Source organism: Nannobrachium achirus (assembly GCF_963921795.1).
Source record: "Nannobrachium achirus genome assembly, chromosome: 10".
NCBI classification, from domain to species: Eukaryota; Metazoa; Chordata; class Actinopteri; order Myctophiformes; family Myctophidae; genus Nannobrachium; species Nannobrachium achirus.
Genome location: NC_137819.1, coordinates 61,505,330 through 61,523,284, shown reverse-complemented (window position 1 = coordinate 61,523,284; position 17,955 = coordinate 61,505,330). Strand labels below are relative to the sequence as shown.

General features: G+C 42.2%; 1 protein-coding gene across 2 annotated transcripts in view; it reads right to left on the bottom strand.

Annotated features, from left to right (window-relative positions):
- fam49al (family with sequence similarity 49 member A, like) overlaps positions 1 to 17,709 on the bottom strand; it is a gene marked incomplete at its 3' end in the record, with an annotated part of 33,372 nt that extends 15,663 nt beyond the window's left edge. Inside the window, exons 1-3 of one of the 2 annotated variants that reach the window (XM_080734491.1) lie at positions 17,634 to 17,709; positions 5,587 to 5,708; positions 3,994 to 4,099 (exon numbers count right to left, since the gene is read on the bottom strand). In XM_080734491.1, coding sequence (XP_080590617.1) covers positions 3,994 to 4,099; positions 5,587 to 5,708; positions 17,634 to 17,703 — 298 coding nt within the window. In that variant the 5' untranslated portion in view covers positions 17,704 to 17,709. Of the gene's footprint in view, positions 1 to 3,993; positions 4,100 to 5,586; positions 5,709 to 14,193; positions 14,303 to 17,633 lie in introns of those variants that run through there. The other variant, XM_080734490.1, reaches the window with a different exon arrangement.
- Between the last annotated feature and the right edge of the window lie 246 nt (positions 17,710 to 17,955).

Sequence of the window (17,955 nt, the reverse complement as noted above, 5' to 3'; positions counted from 1 at the left end):
CTATGTGTGTCAATAGGTGGTTGTGCAGAGGGCGGTGTCCACCGAACAGATTCCTCTGTCTGTGTTCTCTCTCTCTCTCTCTCTCTCTCATCTCTCTCTCATCTCTCTCTCTCTCTTCTCTCTCTCTCTCTCTCTCCTCTCTCTCTCTCTCTCCTCCCCCTCTCTCTCTCTCTCTCTCTCCTCTCTCTCTCTCTCTCTCTCTCTCTCTCTCCTCTCTCTCTCTCTCTCTCTCGCCCCGACCATGTTCCACTGTTTCCGTAGCAACGGCTGCTTGCCTGCTAGGTCAGCCTGCTGCAGGGCTGGCTGAGATGGGAACGTGTGTGTGTGTGTGTGTGTGTGTGTGTGTGTGTGTGTGTGTGTGTGTGTGTGTGTGTGTGTGTGTGTGTGTGTGTGTGTGGTGTGTGTGTGTGTGTGTGTGTGTGTGTGTGTGTTGCAGGGGTGTCGCACCAAATTCTGGGCCCTGGGTACAAGGATCCACTCACATGTTGTGCTTTAAACTAGCTTTTTGCAAGCATTTGAATATTTCAAATCCTTCAAAGGTTCTTTTTCTTCAAAAACCTATGTTTCTATGTCAGTGGTGCTCAAACCTTTTCACATGAAGGACACCCCAAAATTATATGTATTTGGCCACGGACCCCCGTCTTAAATATTTAGTTCCAGGGACCCCCCCCAGAAGCAAATGTTAGTTACAAATGTTCGCTTAAAAAAATACATATATTCAAAGATTTGCGCACATTTTCAACGACTTTTCAAAAATAGCAGATCTACAAGCTTGCAGCGCGGCACTCGGTGCCGCGCTGTGAGCTTGTATATCTGCTATTTTTCAATAGCTAAAAGCATAAAGTAATTCCAGGCCCGTCCACCTTGGGCCCAAGTAACCCAGACCCACTCCCCCCCCCCCCCCCCCCCCCCCCCCCCCCCCCCTTGTGACGCCCCTGTGTGAGAGAGAGAGAGAGAGAGAGAGAGGGGCTGTGCATGCACATAGAGTATGGTAAGTGTATTTATGTATGCGGCAGAGAGGTGCATGTCAGGATGCGTGGTGTGTCGCTTATGAATGCTGCGCGAGTCGCTCTGCGTTTAAGTAATATAATCAGCACATTGATCATTGTTATGGCACTCCCTTGGCCTGTTACTGTACACCAGGGGTCTTCAACAGGGGGTCCGGGACCCCTAGGGGGTCCTCAGAGTTACGACAGGGGGTCCTCCAAATCTTTGTGTGATAGAAGCTTGTTTTTTTCCCCCATTTTTTATATTAAACACTTGAACCCTAGCGTCCATATTCTGCAAACTTTAGCCAAAAATAGCAGATCTACAAGCTCACAACACCTCGCAGCACGAGGCGTTGTGAACTTGTAGATCGGCTATTTTTGGCAAGAGCTTTGGAGGGGGAAAAGAGTAGACATTGAAAAGTCACGTTTATTAAGTATTGACGTTCAAGTGGTTAAATATCTGAAAACCCACATTAACATGAATCCAAAATATACTGACGATTGTGCTGTCAAAACAATAAAACTATATGGAATCTGAAAAGGTTTTGGGGTCCCTGCTTCAATCTCTCTTTCAACTAAGGGGTCCTTGGCCTGAAAACATTGAAGACCCCTGCTGTACACAGTATGTCCTCCTCTCAACTCAGCCTCCCTTTAGTTTAGTGTTGTTTTTGACAAGCAAATTTTTATTTAGTTATGGTCATAGTCTTTTGAATAAAATGTCACTTTTAGTTTTAGTCATAATTTAGTCACCTGAAAAGTTTTAGTTTTAGTCAAATTTTAGTCGACTAAATACAAGATTTTAGGGCGACTAAATCTACTGTTGATTTAGTCAACTGAAATGCATTTTGGCAGGCCTTGATGGCATCGTAATGACTGATTTTACACTTGGTTGTGTGTTGAAAATAGCAGCGCGGCGCGTTGTGAGCTTGTAGATGCAACACCTGAGAGCAACCAAACATAAAATGACTCTCGTCTCCACTAGTCCCTCCCTAACGTTTTAGTCTAGTTTTTATTTTGTTGACGAAATTGTCAATATATTTTAGTCTTAGTTTTAGTCATCACAGCTTAGTTTTTATTTTAGTTTTCGTCAGTGAAAAAAACGAAATTTTTCGTCATAGTTTTAGTCGACGAATTAAACACTGCTTTAGTTTAGGCCCTGCAGTACAGTACGCCTCACGCTACAGTAGACCTGTCATGTTCTATGGCAATGGTTCCCAACCCACTATACCTGTAGGTCCTCTGGGTAGGCCGGTCACAATTATTACATAATGGTCTAATCGCAATTATTTTACATAATCACAATTATTTTGTCATAATCGTCATAATCGTTTCCATGTTGAAGAATGTTCATATATTTTCAAACATTTCAAAATAGTGGAAATAGCAGATTGTAGAGTTGTGGGCTTGTAGATCGTCTATTTCCACTATCAATGTTCATTTTTTAGTATAAAGTTGTCAAATATGTCGGTAATTTTCGTTGTATTTTTAGGTATCTGTCATATCTGCCATGTGCAACTTCAAAGCCTACAAGCCAAACAGAAATGTAATGGTCAACAGCAAAAACACAATTAAATGGTTAATCGCAATTATTTGAGTGACAATTAATCGTCATGTTAAATGTCATAATCGTGACAGCCCTACCCGTACTGGTCTTCCATCCTGCCAGCTACAGTGTGTCTTTGCATTCGTCTGCTGAACCAGGCCTAACTAGTAATTTTCCAAGTAGACAGAATGACAGGTGAAGTAAGTTACCAATTATTAAGCTTCGTAGTATTAAGGACAACTTTAGTTTTTTACAACAAGGGTTCATATTTTAGATTGTAATTAAAGAATATAAAAGATGAGTGTCAAAATGATTTCATTCGCTTCTTTCTATTGTTTTAGAGATTCTTATTTCAGTGGTTGGGGGCATGCGTACAAGTGGCGAAATATGTAATTTTACACAGAATAAGCCCATTCCCAAGATACAACGCAACCTTTCATGGTTGCATGTGACTTATGGGGGCTAGAAGTGTTACTGTAAATAGCAATAAAGAAACTGCTGGCTTATTGTGTCTAAAAAGACATATTGAGCCACTTGTACGCATGCCCCAATGCGTATGCATGCCCCACATTTTAGCACGGTAAACGCGATAAAACAATAGAACGAAACAAATGAAAACATTTTAACATTCACTTTTTCTTTTCTCTAATTACAATCTAAAATATGAACCCTTGTTGTAAAAAAACAAAGTTGTCCTTTAATAGCGAAAATAGCCATTGGCATTTTTTTCTTTTTTTCCCCCTGAAGATTTTTTATATATATTTTTTTTCCTGAAATTCTGAAGTGAATACTTTTGAAAAAATTTTGAAACATTTTGCCCAAATTAGGGATGCCGGGTTGAAAGTGGTGCTTTAACCCATTAAAGGAGTAGTTCACCACCCCCAAGATGACTTTTTCTCTATTGATTACTCATGCCATGCAATCAAATTATTGTCTTAGGAATGCGACAAATAACAAAAAATATTATTGAACTGAAGTCTCCATGTCATTAGTAAGCAATAGAAAAAAGTCATTTGGGGGGTGAACTACTCCTTTAAGACCTGAGGAAAAAAAATGTCTAATGGTTTTATGAAAAACATATGTTTCTTCTATCCGTTGTGTTCAAAGTTTTTAATATCAAGGACCTCTGGAATTATATGTATTTGACAGCGGACCCCCAGCTCAAAATATTTTGTTCCAGGGACCCCCCCAAGAAGCAAAGATTTGAGTGAAAAATGTTCGCTTTAAAATAATATATATTCAAAGATTTGCAAAAATATTCAAGTTTATTCAATAATAGCAGATCTACAAGCTCATAGTGTGGCACTCGGTGCCGCGCTATGAGCTTGTAGATCTGCTATTTTTGAATAGCCAAAGTATAAAAAAATAATGGTTAAAGTGGTTAGGTGACACAGGTTCTAACATCTGGTAGATCATGGAAAGCAAAAAGCCGGCAGAAGGGTTTTGCCCATGCATGCTCACCCAGTCTTAGGGAGAATTCATAGAAGCGCTTGAGCTTGGCCACCAGGGGGCACACTGCGTTCCATGCTTTCTCCTGTAGAGCCAGGTCTCCTGGGTTCTGGATGGCCTACAGAGGAAAAAGACACGGACACAAACAAACGTTACTTATTCTAAATATCACACACGACACGTCCCCTCTCCTGTCTCCCTTCAGAGCAACGTTTCACTTTGGTAATGGCTTTGGTATCAACATACCAAACCAAACCTGAATGTTGACGGTGGCCACTCCTGAACTGTGTTGAAGATGTAGCCTACTGCCATCATGTGGAAAAAGTTGAAGTGGTCTAACCATATATATACAGAATATATATAATATATAACGTTAAAGTTCATATTGTGCTTTTCACAAGAAAAACTAAAACACATAGCCGGGGAGCCACGGGCCCAAAATTTGAGAGGACCTGTGATGTCATAACATACTTTTTATTTTAGTTTTTTCTATTAATTTGGCCGAAATCTAGCCTAAAGAATGTTTTTCATGCAAAACAAATGCTTGCAATGGATTCAGAATCATGAAGAACCCCTAGTTAGACCCCTCACATGCTACTTAAAGCAGATTAAAGTTTTGTATTATTTTCCTGTATAGTGAAGTCGATGGGACAGTGAATATACAAATGGCCATAATCTTTTTTTGCAATGTTTCCGGCAGAGCAGGCCTCTCATTCTGTGTACCTTAATGACCAAATGAATAGAAAAAAACAAAATAAAAAGTATGTCATGACGTCACAGGTAAAACCCTATTCTTTGAGCTTTTGGGCATGTGGCTCTCCGACTAACAGAATTTCAAAGAAGAGAGAAAATTACCGCTTCACCAGAAGACCCAAGTGGTCACAAATGGTAAATGTATTTGGCGCCTTTATCCAATTCGCTTTACAGAGATTGTGCATTACATCCACCCATTCACATACACTACCATGCAAGGCACCAACCTGCTCACTAAGGGTTCAGAGTCTTGCTCAAGGACTCTTCGACACTACTGTAACTCTGGGGGAGCCCGGGATCTAACTGGGAACCCTCCGTGTTCTAATGACAGTTTCTCTACCCCTGAGCCACTGCCGGGGGTAACGCACTTGTGGTCACCACTTGCGTCACTGAGAAACAACATCACTGACGAGCACAGTTTCTGTTTCGAATTAGCAATGCATGATGCATGACTGGGGCGGAAGAATGGAATTGTTTTGGCCTTTAAAGCCCTCGTGATTAGGAGGCAATGACAGAAATCTGCTCCGTCACTATTTGTTAGAAAGCCAGTTCAAAGACATCAACGGGAGTCCTTCATACAAGTGTGGCAGATGTCATACCGTTGCACTGCAACATAAATAATTACTTATTCCTTGAATATAATCGTTATTCGACACCCAATTCTAAACCGTTTTCAAGAAACCAATCGACAGTCTCTGTCATTAAGAGCATGTCAGAATGTTTCTGGCCGCGCTGGCCGAACCAGCACGTGGGTGTAATTCCGCACTAGACAGCAATAGCCAACTGGCCGTGTATCGACGCTTTAACACGTGTTATCGACTGGTTAATGTGCGCATGCAGCCCTCCTCTCACTTCTCGTATCTCTTGGCCCGCCCCGTTATAGGACTGCAGCTCTGCTAGGATCCCATGAGCCTCCTCCAGCACGGCGCTGACCTGGTTCCATACCGCCGTCTCCGCCTCCGTGGGCTGGGCATCTGGAGAGAGAGAGAGAGAGAGAGAGGGGGAGAGAGAGAGAGGGAGAGAGAGAGAGAGGGAGAGAGAGACACACGAGAGCGGGGGAGAGGTACAGAGGGAGGAGAACAGGAGGGAGAGAGAGAGAGGAGAGAGGCACGAAGCAAACAAGTACGAGAGGGAGAGGGAAAGAGGGGGGGAAACGGAAGAGAGAGTTGGAGGTGTGGACAGGGGGTCGAGAGATAGCGAGGAGGGGATGATAGAGAGACAGAGAGGGATGGAGATGATGTTTGACGGCGGAGGAGAGATAAACCAGAGGGGGGGGGGGGGAGAGAGAGGGTAAAATAGAACGCACCAGGGGACGGGGTGGGGGAGAGAGAAAGGAGTTAAGAGAGCAGAGGAGACGCTGATGCGATGTCAAGTGATATAGCCCTTAAAAGACCAGATAAAAACCTGACATCAGTCACCAGTCTAACCACTTTAATCCCCTTGAAAGGTATCATCACCACAATTCAGAGTAATCGAATGCGAGTTGACTCGAGCTGTTCTATGAGTTAACACAGCCATGCACACACATCTGAGGTCAGGAGGATCTGGCCTGTGAACTGTAGATTAGATTTATAGATTAGTCATTCTGATTGGAATACCAGATATGAACCCAAGCCACGAGTCATGCTCTGTCACACTGTACGGTTTTGATTAAGGAGTAGCCGGTGCTTGTTTTGGATCTACATGTAGACAATAATCCGATGTAACTTTCGGGGGATAATTTAGAACCGCATGTGAACTGTGAATGCCACGTACAAAAGTTCATTTGGCAAAGATTTGTATGGAAATGGAATGACTCCAGTCCCCCATTAGAGAGATGTAACGATCTCTACTTTTAGCTCTATCACATTTCGTCACTGTCGGGCAGAAACATTGTATCTCCAAGTTGCAACGTTTTTTTGCGAAGTAAAGCCCTGCTTCATCAGACAAGGCCGTCGCACAAAAGTAGTGAAAACAGCAGATCGACAAGCACACAACGCCTCGCGCTGCGAGGCGCTGTGTGCCTGTCGATCGGCTGTTTTCACAAGTTTAGTTCATTTTTTTAAATGATAAAAAGGAACGGTTTTGGACATTCAAGGTTTCCACCCGACAACGACGATTTACTATGTACAATTTTGTTAGACTTTTTTTTAGGCTTGTCATGAGAATGAAAAAAATATGTAAGACGTAGATCGTAAAGTTTTGCTATTTTGTTGTATGAGTGAGTTTAAATAGCTTAAGTGGTGAATGCTGAGATCAACTAAGCAAGCTGGGGAGGGCCTTCAGGCATACCGTACTTACTGTACACAGTGTACACATTGAACGCTGTACACAAGCTGCATGCACACCATTCTGCTGCAGGGCATCTCCCACTAACAGCTCTGTAATGCATTGTTTGCCTATGCAGTGTACTGTTGGCGCACACGCCGGAACACGTGTGTGTGTGTGTGTGTGTGTGTGTGTGTGTGTGTGTGTGTGTGTGTTGCACAGGGGCGTCACAAGGGGTAGGAAAGTGGGACTGAGTTACCAGGGCCCAAGGTGGAGGGGCCCTAGTAACTTTAGCTATTGAAAAATAGCAGATATACAAGCTCACAGCGCGGCACCGAGTGCCGCGCTGCAAGCTTGTAGATCTGCTATTTTTGAAAAGTCGTGAAAATGTGCGCAAATCTTTGAATATAATATGTATTTTTTAAGTGAACATTTGTAACTCAAATTTTGCTTCTGGGGGGTCCCTGGAACTAAATATGTTGAGATGGGGGGGGGGGGGGTCCTTCACATGAAAAAGTTTGAGCATCACTGACATGGAAACATAGGTTTCTTGGCACACATTTTCACGATTTTTCAAAAATAGCAGATCTACAAGCTCGCAGCGCGGCACTCGGTGCCGCGCTGTGAGCTTGTATATCTGCTATTTTTCAATAGTTAGCATTCATGGGGGGCCCGCAGTGAATCCTTGTACCCCAGGGCCCAGAATTTGGTGTGACGCCCCTGGTGTTGCATACGCAAGGGTTTTCTCCTCTTGAGTCATCTCCGTGCCTAATGTATGACTCAGGTACAGAATGTGACATCTGCTTAAAGCGTGTGTGTGTATGGGAATGCCTCCATGGTAGGTAGTGGTGCCAAATGTCCTCAGGCTTATTAGCTTTCATTGTGTATTTACAGGCTGTCACGATTATGGCATTCTACATGATGATTAATTGTCACTCAAATAATTGTGATTAACGATTTATTTGTGTATTTGTCGTTGACAATTACATTTCTGTTTGGCTTTTAGGCTTTGACGTTGCACATGGCAATTATGACATTAAATATACAAAGAAATTACTGACATATTTGACAACTTTCTACTTAAAAAAGAACATTGATAGTGGAAACATGCGACACGTTGTGAGCTTGTAGATCTGCTATTTCCACTACTTTTTGAAAGTGTTTGAAACTATATTAACATTTCTCAACATGGAAACGATTATGACGATTATGCAAAATAATTGCGATTACCTCAAATAATTGCGATTAGACGATTATTATGTAATAATTGTGACAGCCCTATGTGTATTATGTGCAATAATACTTATCTGGGTTCTTTTATGATCTATTCTCGATCACGTAAAGCATAACCTCACGTGGTAATTTAACCGTAAGGTCATGTGTTAAATGAATAAATGTATTCAATCAATTAAACAATTTGGGTTTGCGCAGGGCCCAGAATTCCAAGCTGTTCACCTGAGTGAACCTGAGCGCTTTGTACGTTTAGTGCATCCAAAGTGGAAGTGTAAAATATACAGTAACAACATACAGCTACTGCCACTGTTTCTGTCTTGTCCATCCACTAACAATGGAGCAAAGATCCAGTGCATTATTTATGAAATAGTAAGGGTAGACATGAGTATTATAAATAGTATTATAAATAGTATGGGTAGACATGAGTATTATAAATAGTATTATAAATTGTATGGGTAGATATGAGTATTATAAATAGTATTATAAATTGTATGGGTAGACATGAGTATTATAAATAGTATGGGTAGACATGAGTATTGTTTTTCCCTGTAATCCTGGCATCCATGCCAGGCTTAGTTAGGCTCATGTCCAGGTTTAGTTAGGCTCATGTCCAGGTTTAGTTAGGCTCAGGTCCAGAGATGCTATTATGTTTGTTGGTTTGCCAAATGATACCAGCGTTGCTTTGCCTGTGGCTGGGAGTCCCTCTCCGTTTTGCTGATGGTCATTAGTTGCACTAGAACAGTGGTTCTCAACCTGTGGGGTCCTCAATTTATTTTTGGGGGTCCCCAGATGATTAACTAAATGTGCAACATTGTTTTCTCACTCAACAGTAAACAAACCAACAAAATATGTCAGTGTATAGAGGGTATCTGCACATTTCTAAAGTGACTTTTCAATATCTCTCTATAATGACAAATTATATTAGCATTGGCCAAATTGTCAAATATTAGAGACAGAAATTGTGAAAGTAACCGATCTACATGTAGATCTGCTATTTTCTCAATAGAACCGTGTTATACAAAATGTAATGCCTTGGTGCTCGTCAGGGTAGGGGAGTCCCCAGTTGGTTATTTTGGGTGTCGCGGCCTGAAAAGGTTGAGAACCACGGTACTAGAAAGCCATCAAGTTACAGCTACTGCCTTTCCCCCACGAAATCGACTATTCGTAATATAATCTATTCTTTTTTTATAATCGATAAACAGATTAGTTCGCTTAACTGCTGCACCGCTACACGCTAACATTGCGCTCTCCGCGGAACTTTCTGATGAACTTCAGACCAGACTTCCAACCGTGTGTGACAGAGGTGACCGGTGCCTCTGGGTTGAGCAGGACGGCTAACAGATGGCCCGGGGGAGGGGAGCGTCCAGAGCTGTCAACAGTTCAACCTAATCAATAGGCTATCCACAAGTTTCCCTGGGGGTTTACTGGAGACTATCAGGACCAAACTTCCGGGTTTAACAGCAGACATACAAGCTCACGTCGCGTCGCAGATGCAACCCGTTGTGAGCTTGTAAATCGGCGGCGGAACCTCGATGCAGACGTTTGCGCAATGCACTATGGGGCGTTGGAAACTCGTGGATAGAAGTTGGGTCTCTTCTCACTCCCTTCAAAGGTGTTACCAATGATACTAATGAAGGCTCTGTTCCATTTCATGTAGCGTCATAGTGGTTCTCAAACCTTTTATTTCAAGGACTCCCATAACTCTGAGAGTGGACAAATGGAACCAAATGGACCCTCACGGGTCCATTTGGTTCCATGTGTACACTCAGAGTTACACACCTGTTAAGGGGTCATTTGGAACCCCCAACTGGACCACACTTTGAGACCCACTGGTGTAATGGTGTTTCCAGTGAGCCAACATGCACAATATCAGCACCCTGACTCTGTTTGACCAGAATGGAACAGAGCCTTCATTAGTATTATTGGTATGGTAACACCTGTGAAAGAAGTGAGAAGAGACCAAACTTCTCTTAAAAATGGCTGCCGTGCATATAGCCTATTAGTCGGGGCGAATCCCATACTTCCGTGACCGTGAGAGCAAAGGTCCGTTTCTCAGTGGTTTTGTCAACTATGAAGGTTAAATAACAAATTGAGCTCCCATGTCCCTCGCAAAAATGCGGGCAAAATGTTTGCAAGCATTTGTTTTGCACGAAAAACATTCCTTGGGCTAAAAACGGCCAACAAAACTATGGTTTAGTGATGAGTCATCACTGTTCACAGTCTTTTGGGGTCCGTTTTTAGCCCAAGGAATGTTTTTCATGCAAAACAAATGCTTGCAATGGATTCAGAATAATTAAAAACCCCTAGTTTGACCCCTCACATCCAACTTAAAGCTGATTTTTTGGGAGTCCTTTTTTCCTTTATAGTATAGTGTAATAGTAAGTGAATGAGACTGAAAATTACCCTAGCTGTCAAACATTTTGCCTGCATTTTTGCAAGGGACATGGGAGCTCAATTTGTTATTTAACCTTCATAGTTGACAAAACCACTGAGAAACGGACCTTTGCTCTCGTGGTCACGGAAGTATCGGATTCGCCCCAACTATATTCCAGGTCCTTTTTGAAGTTTAAAGAGAATCACTGCCGTAATGAATGAAGGTGTGATTCGGCCTTAGAGACGACCCCTCTTCTCTCGCCATCGGTGAGCCTGCCCGCTCCTATACTGTAACACACAATCTGTCAAAAAGTAGGAAAGAAGCTGTTAAGGGATATGTTTGGGAGAGGAGGAGGAATTACGCTGGAATAGATTAAGGCTTAAAGTCCATTGACTGGGAGGATGAGAGGGTGGTGAATGGAGGTGGCCATGTGTACTTGGTTAGAGTGATACACACGCACGCACGCACGCACGCACGCACGCACACTCTCTCTCTGATAGATCATTCTGGCTCACACAACGGGTTAGAACTGAGGGATAGATGCAGAGTTAGAGGGATAATGATGGACCTTTTGTTACCATTGTCCCCAAGCGATAGAAAGATCAATAGGACTGGCATTCATTGTCATTTCTTTTATATTTACGCAGAGTCCAAATTGAGGTCAGAGCATTATCTCATGAATGTCTTTTTTATCCTGGAGAGTCTATTTTAACCATCCCCGGTGGGTGAACGTATACACGCATAATGGTGTAACGGTCCCCATGTCCTCTTCTCTACACCTCATACTCCCAGGGAAAAGAAGAAGAAAAAAAAGTGTGCTTGAGTATATTTTCTGAAACGGCACTAAGCTGCACTCAATTGAAACATGGGGCCCTAATGTTGTCCATGCTAAACCCTTAACTCCTAAACTTCTTTGCCTTTTTTTTTTTACTATTTTGAAAAACATTTTTAAATACTTCGAATGGCCGATCTACATCGGCACGTAGTGAGCTTGACGATCAGCTATTTAAAATGTTTTTCAAAATAGTAAAAAAGGCAGAGAAGTTTAGGGGTTTAGCATGGACGAAAATAGGGCCCATAGTGTGTTTAAAGTTATGATCAAGATCATAACTGATGTCATCATGTTACTGACGTGTTCTTGGATACTTTTTCTTTATCAAAATGGTGCACTATTAATGCACAATACTACTGTACTAATGTACAACCAACGTTTCGTAAACATTGTAGGCATGTACTTAGAGTACACTTGTAGCATATCGTCGTTGTCGGGTGGAAACCTTGTATGTCCAAAAGCGTTAGTTTTATATAATTTAAAAAAATGAACTAAACTAGTGAAAACAGCCGATCTACAAGCACACAACGCCTCGCAGCGCGAGGCGTTGTGTGCTTGTAGATCTGCTGTTTTCACTACTTTTGTGTGACGGCCTTGTCTGATGAAGCAGGGCTTTATTTCGTGGAAAAAACATACAAATTTGAAACTTGGAGATACAAGGTTTCTGTCTGACAGTGACGATATCAATGACCGCCACATACAGTATTACTGTATACTGAATGTAATGAAACACCAATGTCTAAAATACCCTACGTAATGTAAATAATATCTACATATTTAAGCATGTGTGTGTATGTACAGTACACACACACACAGATTGTTTATAAGGGAAATAAAACAACATTTGATCAGAGCATTACTATATCGTCACTGTCGGGCAGAAACCTCGTATCTCCAAGTTTCAAATTTGTAATTTTTTTTGCAAAGCAAAGCCCTGCTTCAAAAGTAGTGAAAACAGCCGATCTACAAGCACACAAGGCGTTGTGTGCTTGTAGATCGGCTGTTTTCACTAGTTTAAATCATTTTAAAAATGATAAATACGAAACAAACGGTTTTGGACACGGTTTCCACCCGACAACGACGATATTATTGTTTTGATTTTCTCTTTTCTCTTCCATTTGTCACCCCCACCGTGCACAGCAGTGACTACTTTAAAGTTTAAAGCCTTTCATTCTTCTGTGTAAAGTTTAAACAGAAGCTGAGTGGCGTTTGAATACCAGTCCCTTGAGCAGAAATCAAAACAAAAGATTAGGAGCGTGTGAGGCAACAGGGGGCCGACAGGGGGCCGACGGGTGCATTAGTCAGGGAAAATTAGCAGAATAACTGTCAAATCTGGGAATAAATTCCTTACCAAACAATTTCTTCACCAATGTGTTCGTAAAGGTGTCTAGTATATCTAACAAAGATTGAAATTCAACATCCCTAGCAAAATGTTTGACAGCAAGGGTAATTCTGTGTCTCATTCACTTACTATACACTAGCCCACGAAAAACATTCTTTGGGCTAAAAACAGACCCAAAAGAACTATGGTTTAGTGATGAGTCATCACTTTTCACAAGGTGTATGGGGTCCATTTTTGGCCCAAAGAATGTTTTTCGTGCAAAACAAATGCTTGCAATGGATTCAGAATAATTAAAAACACCTAGACCCCTCACACCCCACTTAAAGCAGATTTTTGGGAGTCATTTTCTCCCGTATAGTAAGTGAATGAGACCCAGAATTACCCTAGCTGTCAAACATTTTGCTAGGGATGTTGTTAGATATGTTACTAGACACCTTTACGAACACATTGGTGAAGAAATTGTTTGGTAAGGAATTTATTCCCAGGGTTTTTTTTTATTAATTAAAAATCATTTTAATTCAATTTATTAAAATTCCCTGACTACATTGAAATGATGGCACACTGTAAACAGAGAGTGACGGCAGGGTTCCATTTGGAAAAAAATAATACATTAAAAAAAGAAACCGAGACATTTTCTTAACCAATTAAGCCCTCTATACTTTTTTTGTATGACAAATGACGAAAATAACTGATCTACTAGCCCACAATTTCAATTCAATTCAGTGTCACAACATGTCACATTGCGATGTGTTGTGGGCTTGTAGATTTGCTATTTTTTTTGCTATAGGCCTGTATAAATCTTTAAAAAAGAAAAATGTTTTGACACATTTTGACATATTTGCCCAAACTAGGGATGCCAGGGTTAATGAGGTTAACATAGGCCTACATGTTTTGTTAAATAGTTACATTATGAAAAGATCAAAAGCAGAGTCATGGATTTGACCCCATTCTAGAGTTCTCAACGGGCCTGAAAATGAAGGCCCGGCCCTAAATGGGTCCTAACTGGGCAGTTCCTAGGCCCGGCCTAGCATACAATTTAGGCCTTACCCGGCCCGAAAACTTCGGGTCAGGTAGAGTTGGGTTTGGGAAGAATTTGAAAACTCAGAGCAAAAGTAATGTACTGTAAATAAAATAAAATAAATTATATTATTTTTTTCATTGAGCCCGGCCCGGCCCAACTAATTATCATACTTTTTAGGCCATACCCTTACCCTAAATTTCTGGTCGGGTTCGGGTATGGTCGGGTCCGGGCAGAATGTGAGCACTCTACCCCATTCCCCCACCAAATGGAACCCTGCGAGATGGAATGAACACCGGGAGGGAGGGAGGGAGGGAGGGAGGGAGGGGGGGGGGGGGGGGAAGCAAAGAAAACACAGAGAAAGGGAGAACTAAAAGAAAAGGAAAAATAAAATAAAAAGCGTATGGTCTCACGTTCAAAGTCAAGGAAAACTATTTGGCCATGCTCAAGTTCAGAGCAAGCCAGGACTTTCAGGAGATTCCCCATATGAGCCCCCTGGAACAGAGAGAGGGGAGAGGTCTGTGGGTGATGAGGGAGGGATGGGTGTTTGGGGAGGTGTGGCGTGTGTTTGTGTTGGTTTGTGTGTGTGTTTGTGTCGGTTTGTGTGTGTGTGTGTGATGTGCGAGGAGAGGAGTGTAGGGAGTTGGCTGACGGGTTGGGGTTGTGGTTGGAATGGTACCATGATGGAGTGGTGATGGGTGAAGGTGGGATGGCAACAGGTGATCAGATGCTCTGTAATCCCACTCTTGGTTTTGGTATTGAGAAGAAGCTCCTCCCAGAAGCTCGTCTGTCTCGACAAACATTCAGTGCCGTTATCGTTTGAATGTGACTCAATAGTTCACATGGAACCTGGTAGGGATGGGTCGATAATCGCTATTATCGCGATAAACAACACTCACAATAATCGTATCGTGGAGGTTTTAATATATCGTGAAGTTGTCCTCCGTCATACGCTGGGATCAATTAACTTTTGATCCACTTGAACCCTCTACAATTGGTGAAACACACTTGATACAGTCTTATTTTCACTCTACCAAATCTCTTTGCCAAAAAATAGACGATCTACAAGCTCACAACGCGTCGTGCTTGTAGATGTGCTATTTTTTGGCAAACATTCTGCCCCAGAATATGGACACAGGTTCAAGGGGTTGGTTGATAAATATTGCATTTTAAGAGTGTTTAGGCATACAGTATTTTGTGATATCGTAAATCGCCATTATTTTGGTCACAATAATCGTGACATGACATTTTCGTATCGTCCCATCCCTAGAACCTGGTCAGGCGATTGTAGACCTACGCCTATACCGACACCTCTGGTGTCATCCAAACTCAGTGTAATACCGATACCTCTGGTGACATCTATATTCAGTGTAATAGCTAGAAGTAGAACAGCGGAGCGCTAACAACAGCCACTAACAAACGTATGCCTGCTGCTTTGAAAACAAATCATGTCACCGTTCAGATATGAAGGACCTCCCTCAAGACTTTGGTACTGGAATTAGTTCTGCAATGCAGTTATTTTTTCCCCCATCCTCTACCCTGAAGGTTAGATGTTACCATCCACTACCCTGAAGGTTAGATGTTACCATCCACTACACTGAATGTTAGATGTTACCATCCACTACACTGAAGGTTAGATGTTACCATCCACTACACTGAATGTTAGATGTTACCATCCACTACACTGAATGTTAGATGTTACCATCCACTACACTGAAGGTTAGATGTTACCATCCACTACACTGAATGTTAGATGTTACCATCCACTACCCTGAAGGTTAGATGTTACCATCCACTACCCTGAAGGTTAGATGTTACCATCCACTACCCTGAAGGTTAGATGTTACCATCCACTACCCTGAAGGTTAGATGTTACCATCCACTACCCTGAAGGTTAGATGTTACCATCCACTACCCTGAAGGTTAGATGTTACCATCCACTACACTGAATGTTAGATGTTACCATCCACTACCCTGAAGGTTAGATGTTACCATCCACTACACTGAATGTTAGATGTTACCATCCACTACACTGAATGTTAGATGTTACCATCCACTACCCTGAAGGTTAGATGTTACCATCCACTACCCTGAAGGTTAGATGTTACCATCCACTACCCTGAAGGTTAGATGTTACCATCCACTACACTGAAGGTTAGATGTTACCATCCACTACACTGAATGTTAGATGTTACCATCCACTACCATGAAGGTTAGATGTTACCATCCACTACCCTGAAGGTTAGATGTTACCATCCACTACACTGAATGTTAGATGTTACCATCCACTACCCTGAAGGTTAGATGTTACCATCCACTACACTGAATGTTAGATGTTACCATCCACTACACTGAAGGTTAGATGTTACCATCCACTACACTGAATGTTAGATGTTACCATCCACTACCCTGAAGGTTAGATGTTACCATCCACTACCCTGAAGGTTAGATGTTACCATCCACTACACTGAATGTTAGATGTTACCATCCACTACCCTGAAGGTTAGATGTTACCATCCACTACCCTGAAGGTTAGATGTTACCATCCACTACCCTGAATGTTAGATGTTACCATCCACTACCCTGAAGGTTAGATGTTACCATCCACTACCCTGAAGGTTAGATGTTACCATCCACTACCCTGAAGGTTAGATGTTACCATCCACTACCCTGAAGGTTAGATGTTACCATCCACTACCCTGAAGGTTAGATGTTACCATCCACTACCCTGAATGTTAGATGTTACCATCCACTACCCTGAAGGTTAGATGTTACCATCCACTACCCTGAAGGTTAGATGTTACCATCCACTACCCTGAAGGTTAGATGTTACCATCCACTACCCTGAATGTTAGATGTTACCATCCACTACCCTGAAGGTTAGATGTTACCATCCACTACCCTGAAGGTTAGATGTTACCATCCACTACCCTGAAGGTTAGATGTTACCATCCACTGTCACTGAATGTTAGATGTTACCATCCACTACCCTGAAGGTTAGATGTTACCATCCACTACCCTGAAGGTTAGATGTTACCATCCACTACACTGAATGTTAGATGTTACCATCCACTACACTGAATGTTAGATGTTACCATCCACTACACTGAATGTTAGATGTTACCATCCACTACACTGAAGGTTAGATGTTACCATCCACTACACTGAATGTTAGATGTTACCAGACATATCGGTAGGTGGAGACATTCTATTAGGGATGGGACGATATGAACATTTCATATCAAGATTACTGTGACCAAAGAAATCGCGATCAAAATATCCCCAACATCCATTATCCTGGGGCGGAACATTTTGCCAAAACATAGCAGATCTTGTGAGCTTGTAGATTGGCAAGTTTGTGGCAAGAGATTTGGACTGTATCAAGTATGTACTGTATATTATAAGTATGTTTTACCAATAGAGGGTTTAAGTGGTACCGGATATGCAGCTCGGCAAATAAAAGGTGAATTGATCCCTGTGCATGACGGAGGACGATTTCACGATAAATTAAATTTCCACGATATGATTATCGTGAGTCCCCTACATCGTATCATCTGCCGTTTGCGAGACTGCCGGGAACCAAATGTCTCAGGTGGAACATCATGACGCCCCTTGACATCCAGGAGTGGGAATATAGAGCGTCTGATAATGACAAACCACATCCACAATGTCACTCCCTCAGACCATCAAAACCTTGTCCAAAACATAACCCTCCACATCTCACGGCCAGCGCCCCTGGTTCACGCACTTAACACACACACACACAAACACACACACAACACACACACGCGCTGCGCACACACTTCAAATGCATGCACACAAACACTAACACACATCCCCAGTGCTCACTTACTTTCAAAGTCCAGGAAAAAATGCGGACAATTCTCTAAATCCTTGCCAAGGACCTTAATGAGGTTCCCCATGTCTGGCAACCTGGACGGGAGGAAACAACAAAATACATACAGTACAAAGAACCTGGCAACCCAGAGAGATCCGCACATCTTTTGCAATATTCTGTTTCCTTTTGTTGATATTTTAGCCCAATACATCTGGTTTTAGTGCACTGGATATACAGTACGTGCAGGGACGTGCTGTGCCCCTGATTCAGCCCGGGAAAAAGAGTTGGACAGGCCCTCATTGCGCGCTATAGAGATCTCTCTATAGCACTGCTGCTA